Here is a 14469-nt window from a genome sequence, read left to right on the forward strand (position 1 = left end):
CTAATCACCCCTTATTTTATAACAAAATTAATTGTAATAAGACGAGCGATAACTTCAAGATTCAGGACCTGTGTTTCTTCTTTTTTTGCTTTGAACGAGGCAACAATCTATCACACTGTAACGGGGGTTAATAAAGTAATTACATAAATTATAGAAGCCCGATATCCACATGTCCGTACACCACTCGTGTGAGTTGACTGGCTGACCCGATATCCACGGCCTATCTCGCAAGCTATTTCGCCTGCGACTCCGGCTTCGTTCCGCCTCAACTGCCTCGCGGAAGGGATACAATACACTAAGAAGGGTGTAGCGTGATGAATCCTGACCCTCAGATGAGGCCTCAGCCCATCTCGCACTTCAAAAGAAAATTCCTCTTTAAATAACAAAAAAAGGGAAAATAAAAAAACACTTGCGTGCGAGTGGCGACTTGCGAAAGTTGGCCCACCTTGTCCAAAGCGTTTTCGGTTTTCTCTGATCACCCACCATTCGCTTTTTCTTTCTTCGACAGTTATCACCGTTGAAAAAGTTAGATATTTCGGTCAAATCTTGACTCATCTCAATCCCCACCTCCATGGACCCACCCAGTGGTGATTGGCTTCAATATCACTCATCCAGCGCTTTAAAACCTTTGATGGGCTTGATGCACGTGGGTACTCTCTTTGGATATCAATCAACCGGTCCATCAGGTGTCTGCGCACAATTACAATGAAACTACTGTTATGCCTTGCTGTTTTGTGATTTAGACCGTCTGATTGGGACTTCTGTTATGGGAGATTGATAATATGCATTTACAATCCACAGGCATGATGGTGTTTCTACTTGCTATAATCCTTAATCAAAGCTCTTTGTGGGACAGCCTAAGGAGGGCGGTGCGAGGACTCCGAATCCTAAAATTTTGCTGTATAGATAGATAGATAAACTGGTCGCCGTCTGATTCAATCTTTTTTCACAAGGATGATGGGACCCAGTGGGTTATACTGTTATGGATTCGATTGGCATGTGCTCTGCAAGGACTATTACACTCTACCCTACACTGCAGTGGCACACAGTCAAAAAGACTAACCACATCACTGCTTTTCTGTAGTCTATCTGTATATTTTAATTTTAAAAATTCTTCCTCTCGTCAGTCAGATCAGGATCACTGAATCAGGTAGCGTATATACATATAACAAAAACTCCATATTGGTGGGCCCCATTTCACTATGGTGTATGGAGAAGAAGAAAAAAAAGAAAAACCCTAACCCTCCAGGTTAATATTTTTTAACCATAGTCAAACATCACCGATAAAAAAGGCACGCCATTCCCTCCCCCTGGCTGGCGCTCACTGCTTTCAAGTTTTCCTCACTTTCTCTCCCAAGCCTCAACTCTGAACTCCCAAACCGGGAAACAGGGGCAAGACAGAGATACACAGAATAGCCAAGAAAGTGCGGGAATCCATGCCAGCTCTCTGTACTTCCAGCGCCTGAAGTTGCTGCTTGATTAGCCGGAAAACTTGTCAGTCCATCTCCAAAAGAATGACGGTCTTCGGTCACTCCAGTGGAGGTTTTCTCGCTGGAAAGCAAGTCTTTCCGGTCGATTACGAGACAGAAGTCTCTCAGCGTCTAGTTGAAGCCTCGCACTCTGGAGATCTGAAGTCAGCATTAGAATGCATCGCCGATTCTTACGTAGATGTGAACTTTATCGGTGCCGTTTGCCTCAAGTCGCGGAAGACGGAGGTTCTACTACATGATGAATCCGCCGATGAAGTTCGGATCGAGTACGAGGAGTTCAAGACTGACGTGACGGCGTTGTTTCTCGCAGTTCATGCTGGAAATCTGATACTGGTGCGGAAACTACTGGTAAGCCATTCGCATCTCTCAAGCTCGTTGCATCTGTTCATTTATCACTTGTATTGTAAGCAGAGGACATTGGCGATGTTGGAGCATTCCATTCCTTTGCTACCTGTTTTTTTCTCTGCATTTTTCTTTGACATTTGTTCTCTGGACAGAAATTCATTTTTCACTTCTGCATGTTCTGCGGGAATTAGGATTTCTCTGGGGTTCCTTCTGTGCTTCCCTTGGTTTTTCGCATTTGGCCTTTTTAGTTGGGGTTTCAGCTCACTTTTCACGCGGAAAAGCATTTTCTGTTTGAATTCAGAAATTTTGAAACATGGTGATTTGTTCAAATTTTGAATTAAGGTAGGTTTTTTCTACTTAAATATTACAATCTACTATTAAGCTTGAATGTTTGGACTCAATTGGCGGGACAAGATGCTAAAAGTAGGAGGTTTTCATGCGTACTTAATTCTCCTGTTTTGCTTTTAAAAGTTTAAAACGACGGAAACTTTTTGAGCTTAAGGTTTAAGTTCTCACGAACAATTTATTTGCATTTTGAAGGTCTTTATTCCTTCTTTTTTTCGTTGTCGGGTTCTATTGTTCCTTTTTTTTTCCTTGTTTCCTCGTCCTGTATTTTAGATTTGTCAGGCGATCATGTCTCTTGAGTTCGAAGATAAATCCTTCTCTCTCGCTGTCTCGCTCTCCGCTTTCCTCTTTAATCTCTCTTTAGCTCGTATTTCACTAGAAAGTTGGTTGTTTTAGTTTTATGTATGTTCACACAAATATTTCCTTAATTATACTCACCCCACACACGCACACACACTCCGTTGCTGAATGCTGATACTGGTCTTGATGCTTGAAATTTTGTGTTTATCAGTTACATCGAGATTTTGGTGATAAAACTAGTTAAATTACCAATGTAAAGGAATCATCAATCTAATTTTCATAATCTTCTAAAAATATTATTCAAAAGTGTTTTCTATGGGGTCCTCTCGATTAGAACTTTGGGGGTTCCTCTTTAACTATCACGTGTCTCTTCCATGAACGTTGGGGGTCCACCTCCAATAGGTTCCATTCAAGTGATTGCCTCCATAGCTTCTTAACATCACAACTTTATTTTTCTAAATTTGTATTTTACCTCCTCTTTCTTTTAAATCATTTCTTGTTTAAATGTGGAATGTACTCGTCAAGATCCAGCCTACATCGCTGCAGATATGGTATTAAATGTTAAAATGTGGTCCTAAATGTTAAAATGCGTGACTTGACGCCTTTCATCAGTCTTAAGGCTTTTAGCATAGCATAGTGATGAAACATGTACTGAAGCCAAGAGAGGCTTCTGTTTGTTTCTTCTTTGTTAAAAGGTTACCTTTATTCAAAAAAAAAAAGTGATGAAACATGCAACCAATGGTATCAAAGTCCATCACCAAGTCTGAAGTTCGGATCATGGAGAAGGCTATCTGCCGAAAGTGAGAGCTACCCTGAATGCAATGAGAGGTTGGCTGAGGAAGTGTCGTGGTTTGTTACTTCCTAAGTGTGGTGGTTTGACACGATCCATCGGTCTTAACTCTTTACGCTTTTGACGTATTGGTCAAACAGGGAACAACTGTGTGTTGAACATGGCAGAGTGAACTGTAACAGTAAGAAAACAATCTAATAATAATATGACAGCATCTCCTGATTCGGGTGACCTTTTGCTCTAACAGCTGTTCGATTCATAACATATGCATCCAGGAAAATATACGTCACCAGTGGGATACATACCATTTTGTTTTATTGTGGATCTATCATGTGTTTCTATGTGCAATACAGAAGTACCAGAGTTTCTAATTGCCTTTTTTGGGGGGTCGGTGGTGGGGCTAGGATCATCTCTAGCATGAGCATCGAGATCATTGTTTTGGACATTTTTCATAGACATGTTCCAGTGGCTAATTCAGTGTTTTGATTAAAGTTATCTGTGATTTTTATTTTTATTTTTTAAATTGGACCATCAGTCTTGCTTCTAATTGCAAGCTTGATCTTTTGATTAAAAAATAAAAGAAAATACAAAGCTATGTATAGTGAATCATGCACGGATATCTTGGTTCTTTGCTATTTCTTTTTTACTCCATTTTCTATCATTAAATTATGTTATTTATTTTCTTTTTTAACTATTTTTATTAGACTTTGCCACCTCGTGATATGAACCCTGATATTACTTTGCCGCGTAACAGTTTGTCCTTGTTATTGGGTAACCTATGTTTTAGTGTTCAAGACTTTAGGCAATGGATGCAAAGTATATATATATATGTGTGATCAGCCAACTCTTTTGGCATTGCAATATCCCATCAGGCCATCGCTGATGTGCAAAAACCCCATTTCCTATCATCTCTGACCTGAGCCAACCAAATATTTGATCTCTAAAGTGAATGGCAACATCCTATCCAAGTACTAGTATTTAATAAGACATCTCCTTGCCACAATGCTTGCGTCACGAATCACTATCACTCCTTCCTCTTTTCGTCGTACATGAAAATGTCCTCTTGTACTCTTTAACAGTAATTCAACCTATCATCTTATGATGCTAGTTTTCCTCTTGTACTGTTGAGTGTTGACAGAATTCAAACTATCGTCTGTGATGCAAGTTTTGTATTCACCATCTACTTGAATTTTTTCATTACAGAGTGTGGGGGCCGATGTGAACCAAAAGCTATTTAGGGGCTATGCGACAACAGCGGCAGTGAGGGAGGGCCACCTTGAGATCTTGGAGATCTTGATCAAGGCTGGGGCATCGCAGCCGGCGTGTGAGGAGGCATTGTTAGAAGCCAATTGCCATGGACGGGCAAGGCATGCTGAGCTTCTCATGCGTTCAGATCTGATCCGGCCCTCTATTGCAGTCCATGCGCTAGTCATCGCATGCTGCAGAGGGTTTGTGGATGTAGTGGACACTCTCATGAAGGTAAACCATCCTTTCTTCCAGAACCATCGGTTCTATCATTATTACTTCCGCTTTTACATTCAACTAGTCTTTACCACTCACCTAATTGATGTGTTATTCTTGATGTATTCCAGTAGTTTGATGTATTGCAGTGCATTGTTTTGGATTCAATATTGAATAATTCACTGCATTGGCTTTTTTTTGGTTTTTTAATCGTATTCTCTACGGGGGGACATCTATGTGGGCACCTACTTTAAGGGCCATTTTGTACATTTAGAACCTCTGGCCATGTAAGACATGTAGTTTTGCTGTTTTATATTTGTGGATAGCTGTGGCTTGCACTGCCCTAACTGGGATGGGCCTCTCTTTCGGGGTAACATGTTATCTTTGCATAATTAACAGCTCAAGCCTCGAGATCTATTACACACGTCCCACCTCGGCGGGTCTCTCCATTTTTTATGCATTTTTTGTTTGGGAAGCTTGTCTGTTTTGACACGTTTGTGTAGTGATTAGGGCTCTGACCAAAGATGCCTAAATGATCTCCTTTTTGTTTTTTGTTTTAAGTTCCGGTAGAGATCTATTTTTTCTAATTTTAATTGCTACTTTTTTTTTGCTCGGGCAAATGGCAGTGTGGAGTAGATGCGAATGCCACCGACCGTGTGCTGTTACAATCGTCAAGGCCTTCGCTGCATACTAACGTGGATTGTACCGCTCTTGTGGCGGCCATCGTCAGCAGACAGACATCCGTCGTTCGTTTGTTACTACAGGTAATTCTACCAGTGTTCTGTTGTAATTAGGCAAAAGATTTTGAGTCCAATTAAACTGGTGCTGGCTCCGAATCTGGTACAAACATGACGTGTAAAACAGGCTACGTAGCCCAATCATGTATAACCACGTCAATTGCTATATTTCTGGTAATTGTACGGTCGCTGATCTGTTTATTCGTGATTGTATTTGTACACGTCATGAGTGTCAAGCCGGTGGGGCTGCTGGGCTGGTGTATTTTTTGAATAATAATGGGAGAATGACCAATCAGCCAGATCAGAATTTTATAGCCCCAAAGTACAGGGGAATGCATCTGACCGTGAATTAATGGTTAAGACTTCAGGCTATGGTCTATTATTGACTGGATCAGCATTGCAGAATAACCATATTCCGATTATGCGAATTTGGATTTTGGTAGCTGGACGATTTGCTGCAGAAAGTTAACAGCACCGTCTGAGCACTCCTTGTGAGGAAAGATTAAACTCCCCTTCAACGGGCTACATTCCCAAGCCTCACATGAACTGATTTGATCTCACTGGGACTTGGTACGATTGAGTAGTCTGTCAGGATTGGCGTGTTTGATGATTGTTCGTACATTTTCGTCCAAATCACTCATTTGGACAGTGTCATAGAATTCCATAAAACTCCTCTAAAGCTCGAAAATAATTACGCCTATATCAGATGGTTAAATGACCAGAGCATCCTCTAAATAATATTTTTTAGGGTCAGCAATCAGCATTCTAATATCTTTTGGTTGCTAAAATGAAGGAAAAAGATAAATTGTTCTTCGGATATTGTTATTTTATGCGGTTTGGTTGTATTAAAACTTTAAAAGTTAAATTTATTCTATTTTTTGACAAGTCTTTTGTTTGAATAAAGGTTGATTCTCCTAATTCATGTATTGCGATGTCATTATATTTTCTATTATATATTTATGTTCGTTTTTTCAATTGAAACAAAATATCGGAAAAATTAAAATATGATCGGTTGTTCCATTTGAAGAAAATCATTTGTTTTGTTTAGACTTGTGATATAATCTGATTTAGTGAATTTTCTTATTGCACGCTGGAAAAAAAAGGCGGGCATCAGAACGGACACCAAAGTGCGATTAGGAGCCTGGTCCTGGGACACCAATACGGGCGAGGAAATCCGGGTGGGGGCTGGACTAGCGGAGCCGTATGCTGTCACCTGGTGCGCAGTCGAGTACTTCGAATCCAGCGGTTCTATCCTTCGCATGCTTCTTCAGCACCACTCTCCCAACACTCCCCACTTTGGGAGGACCCTCGTTCATCACGCCATCCTCTGTGGTAATGCAGGGGCACTAGATGTTCTCTTAGAATGTGGCGCCGATATAGAGTTTCCTGTGCGAACAACCCGGAAGACTGAGTTCCGTCCGATACACATCGCCGCACGACTTGGGTTATCCAAGATCGTGCAGGTCTTAATAGAAGCTGGCTGCAACGTCAACTCCCAAACAGGTTCTGGCGACACAGCTTTAATGATTTGCGCAAGATACAGGCAAGAGGAGTGTCTCAAAGTACTGGCTTCAGCTGGTGCCGACTTTGGCCTGGTCAACTTAGTTGGTCAGTGTGCAAGTTCGATTGCTGGATCAAACAGGTGGTCGCTCGGTTTCCAGCGTGCATTACTAGATGTAGTTCCGGCTGGGAAGATTATTAGATCGAGCGATGTATCCGTGTTCTCGCCTCTACATTTTGTAGCTGCAACAGGGGATGTTCCGGCCTTGAACTCAGTAATCAATTGGTCAGATATCAGCTTAGACTTTCAGGATGACAATGGTTTCTCTGCTGTGATGGTTGCCGCCATGGAAGGCCACGTGGATGCCTTCCGGTCGCTTGTTTATGCCGGAGCTGATGTAAAACTGTGTAACAAGTCTGGTGAGACAGCACTGACGCTATCTGAACAGAACCAGAAACGTGATCTCTTTGAGAAGGTAATGCTTGAATTTGCCCTTGAAAAGGGTAACCTTGGGGCTGGCGGGTTCTGTGCCCTACATTGTGCAGCCCGCCGTGGAGACGTAAATGCAGTTCGCTTGCTAACAAGCAGGGGATATGATGTAAACGTTCCCGATGGGGATGGCTACACTCCACTCATGTTAGCGGCAAAAGAAGACCATGGGTGCATGTGCCAATTGTTGATCTCGTGTGGAGCTCGATGTGACATCAAGAATGTAAGAGGTGACTCTGCTCTCTCAATTGCACGAAAGAATGGTGGCGGAGACGCTGAGCGTGTGATATTGGATGAGCTTTCTCGGACACTTGTGTTATGCGGGGCTCATGTGCAGAAACACACCAAGGGTGGCAAGGGAGCTCCACATGAGAAATTGATGAGGATGGTGGGAAGTGCAGGTGTATTGAGTTGGGGAAGGTCGAGTAGGAGGAATGTGGTCTGCGTGGAAGCAGAGTTGGGGCCGAGTTTGGCCTTTCGTAAGAATCGCCAAAGGAAAGGTGATGCCGATGAGCCAGGAATGTTTCGAGTGGTAACAAGCAGGAATAAGGAGGTGCATTTCGTGTGTGAAGGTGGGGTCGAAATGGCTGAGCTGTGGGTGAGGGGAATTAAGCTTGTGACCAGGGAAGCTGATTTTGGCAAGAAACCGAGCCATAGGTGAAGACTAAGGTTTTGTGCTTGGGTGTATGTAGCGAGGTTTGGAGTAATACTTCCATCTCGAAGTATGCTTCTGTTGTTTTTCTTTTACTTCTTGTAAAGGTTTATGATCCTCCCCCTTTATGTAAAATGTTCTTGCCGGGTGAGCAGAAAACGAAGTTGTAGGGTTGGTTTTCTTGTGGGAATGTGGGATGCGTTTCCTTACACTGCTTTTTTTAATGTTTTGTAGTTCAGACTTATGGGTGGGTAATGGGGAGTTCGGCTTCAGTTGGGGTGCCGCTCCTTCGAACAAGCCCGGATCTCCTGCCCATGAGAGGGGCAGGGTTCTCGTGGGCAGGAGAACCGGAGTCTGTTCGAACAGCCTCTACAACTTTATCGGAGTCTGTTCGAACAGCCTTTACAACCTTGCATTGTGAATGTCTCTCTACTCGTGTGCTTTATTTCATGATGGAATCTGCTCCTCACAAATGGGCACCTCACAGTCACAAGCAGATCCACCATGCATTGGAAACATCTTCCATTAATTATAATTAATAAGTACGGGAGATGTTTCCAATGCATGATAGGATGTGCGTGTGAGGGAGATGTTTCCAATGATAGGATGTGCGTGTGAGGTGCCTATGAGGCATTAGGTGTGAGGAGCAGATCTGATCTCTTTAAGAGGCTGTTGGTATGATGTAAGTATGGGCTTGCCTTGACCAAAGCCGATCTTGGGTATGGGTAATTACAAGGGCATTCTACGACTAACTTGGGTTTACTGGTTGCGTTGGATCCTTGTTGCATTTGGAATTGGTGTAAATCAAGAATGGTGTAAAACTTTACACCGGTTCGATTTTGTCTATATTTGGAAGGCCAATGTAATCATGATCGACGTAAAGCTCCACTCTTATTTAGTTTTTGCATATGTTTAGATGGAATGGAGTTTTATGTCAATAATTGATGAAAAACCTATTAAATATAAAGCTTTACATTGATTACTGATGAGGGATAATTTTGGCCGACCTATTATCACACGGACACGTGGAATGACCTGATGACTAGATGACAACTTAGCACATTCCAACACCCCTGTTGGTCAGGTCAATTCGGGCATCTTGGGAACCTCGATCAAGACAGAGGTTCAAGTAGCTCGTGGTGTCCCGACTTGTTGAGGTGTCATGTTGCCCATTTCGGAAAGCTAACTAGTTGTCTCTGACCTTTCCAAGATCACACATGTTTGCAAACCTTATCCTTATCTCACCCGGATCAGACATACACAATAAGCCTTATTAGCTCACACGATGTCTATCTTCGGGTGCAAAACGGACTCCGGGTAACATAGGCTGGATATCTCGGATACACTTCGTGAGGCCCACGATTGCTCGCCTATATAAAAGGCTCACCTCTAACCTTAAAAGGTATGTGCGATTTATCTCTCTAATTCTCTTTGCTCATAAATTCTCAAGCTCGCAACTATATTCTTCACTAACTTGAGCATCGGAATGCCCATTTCGGATAAAACACCTCGAATCCTCTAATCGTATTTTCTTATAATTCGACTAACTACATAAACAGATCGATGTCCAAACTACCATCCAACGGGAAGTTACGAGATCGTACATCATCAATTTATCAATATAAATATTACATCGACAAAACTTTACAATCATTTTAACGATTGGATGTAAAATGTAATGGGTTTAAAACGTTTTACACTGATTTCAAGCGCATCCTTAGCTGCATCTCCGTCACATAGATTATTACGGTTTATATTTTACAGAATTACACGTTCGAAGGTGTATGGTTTACCGAGGATCCAGCAGCGGATCCCGTAAAACGGGGAACCAGCAGATACCGACTGTGCAGCGACAAGAGGAGATACCATCCGCGTGAAAAACTGAAAAGTACACAGAAGGACATAAACTGTACAGACTTGGTACGAAGCGGTATTGATGGTACGGGCAGTGTCTAGGATCAGTGGGTCACTAGCAGGAAGCAGCTGGCAGCCTGGCACTAAGTAATCTAAGTCAATAATATGCGTCGTATTAGGTGTCGTTTTCACGGATGGGGACGTGGGCAGTTCAACTATCCTGAGGGAAAATTACTTCAAATATCTTAAGTTTTAGGAAATGTAGTATCTCTATCCTTATTATTTAAAATTTAATTAAATATTAACTCAGCTAAAGATTTTGTTAAAATATGTAAACTCTAAAACTAGAGGCTATAGATTTATGTGGGAGTAAGTGAGAACATGGATAAGAGAAGAGGGTAGCTGGATGAGGATGTTGACGAGAGTGCAAGTCATAGCATTTGATTATCACTTAAATCTCTACATGAACTTGAAGAGCCTGGCTAATAAGCATTCTCATCCACACCAACAGCCCACTGATACAGTATGTTTAAGTTTTTATAGAGAATATTGTTGCGAAAACTGATGAAAGGCTAGTTTTTGTTCTGATTTAATTACATTTCACATATTTGATGAATTCCAGCTAGTTTTTTTTTTTATTATTATATCTATAATCCCTTATCTTGTAGACCGGATCCACCTTCACCGATTTTATTATCACCGGAGAAGTGATTTGTAGCTGCTATGATTGCATTCAAATTAAATTAAATTGGAGCGAGTGCATATTTTTGGTTTCATTACTGATGATGTGCAATTCGGCCGGTCCTACCTATCAACGATTTTACCTATGACGGGAGCAACGGGGAGCCTGAAACGGAGAAGATGAGGGAACTCTGGGGGGAACCCGGTGAGACAGCTCCGAAGCTCAAGTTAGTATTCTCTCAAAGGCAAGGTAAAGACCAGATGGCGCAAAGTTCACATACCTTGTTGTGAAGTTGGTTTTTTTCTCATATGACTGGTCTATCCTGATTTGGTTGTAGCCTGAGTAGGCATCCAAGAAACTTAGCAACTCATGTCCCGAGGTCGCGTCCACTAGGCGGTCAATTCGGGGCAGGGGGAAGCAGTCTTTTGGGCAAACTCGGTTCAGGTCAGTGTAGTCGACGCACATGCGCCACTTGCCATTTGCTTTTTTCACAAGCACTGGGTTGGCTACCCAGCTCGGGTAATGAACTTCCTTTATGAAGTCCACTATGAGGATCTTTTCGACCTCTTCGTCAACCGCCCTCCAGCGCTCCAGGGCTAAGTTGCGTTTCTTCTGTCTAATGGGTCTGACTACAGGGTCAGTGTTAAGTTTGTGAGTTATAAGGCCATGGTCAATACCGGGCATATCCACCGCGGACCATGCAAAAATATCTAAATTTCGAAGTAAGAAACTCACCAGTTCAGTTCGTAGAGGCTCTTTGACAGAAGCACCGATCTGTAGTGTTCGAGCCGGATCTGTAGCCGAGGTCGGGATCGTGACCGTTTCCTCTGTGGATGAAGCTCGTTCCTCACCCTGCTCCGTAGGCCGCTCCAGTTCGAGGTCGTTGGCTACCTTTGTTTTCTCTTCAAGGCGGTAATATAACACTTGCGGGGTTTACTGGTTGTGCTAGTGAGTGTATGGGGAACTTCATTGCCAGATAGTAGGTGGAGACCACTGCCCGTAGAATATGCGTGATTGGCCGCCCTATTATGGCATTGTATGGGGAGGGGACCGCGACCACCAGGAAATCATGGTTGAGTTTGACCGCGCAAAGCCATGTGTTGACTTCCATAGGTACTGTTATCTTCCCCAGGGGCCTGACTTCCTCTCCGCTGAATCCCACCAGAGGAGTGTTTGCGGGCTTCAACTCACTTTTCTGCAACTGTAGTTGGTCAAACGCCGACTTGAAGAGGATGTCCGCCGAACTGCCTGAGTCTACAAGTATGCGCCGGACTTCGAAGTCGCTGATCCTTAGTTTTATGACGAGTGCGTCATCGTGCGAATAGTGGACACCTCGCGCGTCGTCTTTCGTGAAAAAGATCGGTTCTTCTGTCTTCAGCCTCTTTGGAGGGTTCTGCTCTTCTCGGGCTGCCTCACGAACTGACATCCGTGCTGCTGCCGAAATGCACCCTGCTACCACCGAACCTCCTACTATTACATGGATGGTTCCCCAAACTGGCCTCTCTTCTGGAGGCGGTCGCTGCATGGCTTCGGCCGGTCTGCTGCTGGATTCGGGGGCATCCTGTCCCTGCTCCCCTTGCCGACCTGCTTTATTATTATTGTCATTATGTTGTACAAAATTTCTCAAGTATCCGCGACGGATGAGTCTCTCTATCTCGTCCTGGAGATTATTACATTGTTCGGTACTATGACCATGATCTCTATGAAAACTATAGTATAGATTTTTATTTATCTCGTTTGGATTACTCTTTAGGCGAGGTGGCCACTTTACGTAGGGGGCGTCCTTGATCGTCATCAAGATTTTGGTCCGCCTTGTGTTCAACGGCGTGTAATCCGTATGAACTGCTAAGGGAGCTCGGGACGGCAGGCTTGGCTTCGCTTCTCGGGCCTGGCTTCTTCTGTCGCCTGGGTTGGAGGGCTCACCTTCCCTTTTTCTTTTCTCGACCCTGCCTTCGGTTCTTTGGTTGATTTCTTCCTCTATTTTAATGAGCTTGTCCGCGAGCTTGAGGAAATCGGCTACAGTCCTTGGTTGGCTAGCCACCATGTGCCATTTGAACTCCTTGTGCGTTACCCCTCTCTTTGCCGCCGCGAGCTATACCACGGGTTCTAATCGCGGTATCTGCAAGCATGTTTCATTGAACCGCTTGGTGTAGTTCCGGATGGATTCCCCTTCCCTCTAGACTACCCCGAAGATACTTTCCTCGGTTCTGGGGCACCGTTTGCTGGTAACGAAGTGTGCGATGAGGATCTACACGAACTGGGCCCAGCTTCTTATTGACCTGGGGGCTAAGTTCCGGTACCAAGTGCGGGCCACCCCCCTGAAGGTGGTGGTGAAAGCCATGCACATGCATGATTCGCTGGCCCTAGCGAGGTGCATTTGTGACTGGAAAGCGTCGACGTGGTCGTTGGGGTCAAAGGACCCATCATACTTGTCCAAAGATGGAAGCTTGAAGTCTCTGGGCATGGGGACTGCCAGGAGTTCTGAGGCGAGGGGGGAAGGAACTGAGAGAATTGGGACAGTTTTTACCTCGTCCGAGCTCGTCTCTTCCTTGCCTCTGAGCTCGGGTAAGACACGGGTAGCAGTTCGGCGACTTCGTCGGCTTTTGTTGAGCGGGCCTGGTGCTGGCGCTGCTAGCCTCCGTGTTGCCGAGCTCGATGAGCCCGGAATGTTGGTCTGCTGCTAGGGCGCTGAACCGGTTCTTCGTGAGTGGGAACTTAGGCTTGGAGCGTCGAGGTGCTGACTTTGTGGGCGAGGTTCCCGACCCACCTGCGAGGAGGGGATAATTTTTCTTTGCTTTCGGCCTGGGGATGAGGCCTGGCTATTAGGGGGGTTCTGGAGTTGGGAAGCTTCTCCTCGGTGAGGGCGTCCTCCTGGAGGGGAGGCCTTAACCGGCTTCGGAACTGCTGCTGATAATGGTGTTGGGAGAGGTGGTGTAGTACCTGGTGCCGCTGGAGTTGATGCTGCTGGAATTGTTGCATCGTAATCCGGTCGGTCCTATCTATCAACGATTTCGCCTCTGACGGGAGCAACGAGGAGCCTGAAACGTAGAAGATGAGGGAACTCTGGGGGGAACTCGGTGATATAGCTCCGAAGCTCAAGTTAGTATTCTCTCAAAGGCAAGGTAAAGACCAGATGGCGCAAAGTTCACATACCTTGTTGTTGGGGGTAGGGGGCCTTTTATAACCACTTCGCGCACTCACTCCGAGGCCTCTGTCAAGTCAGGTATGATTACTTCTGTGTTTCTGCCAGTTCGGGTGTCATCCTTTCTGTTGGGATAGAACCGCCACTGCTCCTTGTCGGAGCCGTTTCTGTAACTGGAGATGGCGGTGTTAGGTGGCCGTTTGAAGTGCGGCCGTCAAGCATAAGATCCCAAGTCAGTCAGTTGCGCCGCCCCTGGATACGAACTTCTTCGGTGTCAGTCATGGTACAGTTTGTTCAATTTGGCGTCCTAGAGGTGAAGTGCTGGAGTGGTGAGCGAGATGAATACTTGAGTTCGGATGTATGTCCTGAACTGCCATTAGGCAGGCCAGTTCAGTGAGGCGTGTCCCGAACTGCTATAAGGCAGGCCAGTTCAGGGAGGTGTGTTCCGAACTGCCATAGGGCAGGCCAGTTCGGGTTTGGTTTGGGGCCTAAGGGAGAGTTCGGGCTCCTAGTAGGGAGTTCGGACCGTTGGTTCCTTCCTTTGGTGCTCGTGCCTTAGGCGTGCTGTTGTGCCAAGCTTTTGCCTTTGCCACATGTTGCGTAACTACGAGGTCGGGCCAAATCTTCTTTCATCAATTCCCATCTAAAATTAGTGATGGGAAAATGGTCTATGTTGGAGAT

At 44.6% G+C, this 14469-nt stretch overlaps 1 protein-coding gene across 1 annotated transcript; it reads left to right on the forward strand.

The window, feature by feature from the left end:
* Window positions 1-1310: 1310 nt before the first annotated feature.
* Window positions 1311-8319, forward strand: LOC148853582 (uncharacterized). The gene is made up of 4 exons (XM_088941994.1): window positions 1311-1838; window positions 4474-4749; window positions 5358-5495; window positions 6572-8319. Exons 1-4 carry the CDS (start codon window positions 1515-1517, stop codon window positions 8117-8119), a joined length of 2286 nt encoding a protein of 761 aa, XP_088798120.1. The 5' UTR covers window positions 1311-1514; the 3' UTR covers window positions 8120-8319.
* The last annotated feature ends 6150 nt before the right edge of the window (window positions 8320-14469 follow it).

The sequence above is a fragment of the Nelumbo lutea genome, chromosome 4 (assembly GCF_056320005.1).
Source record: "Nelumbo lutea isolate HS-2025 chromosome 4, American lotus-T2T, whole genome shotgun sequence".
In the NCBI taxonomy this organism is placed as follows: Eukaryota; Viridiplantae; Streptophyta; class Magnoliopsida; order Proteales; family Nelumbonaceae; genus Nelumbo; species Nelumbo lutea.

Bases quoted from the DNA above. Each gene is read 5' to 3' on its own strand.
- LOC148853582 (XM_088941994.1), top strand. From the start codon at position 1,515: ATGACGGTCTTCGGTCACTCCAGTGGAGGTTTTCTCGCTGGAAAGCAA. The intron at 1,839-4,473 runs GTAAGCCATTCG...TTTTCATTACAG, and splicing joins TACTGGTGCGGAAACTACTG to AGTGTGGGGGCCGATGTGAA. The intron at 5,496-6,571 runs GTAATTCTACCA...TGGAAAAAAAAG, and splicing joins TCGTTCGTTTGTTACTACAG to GCGGGCATCAGAACGGACAC.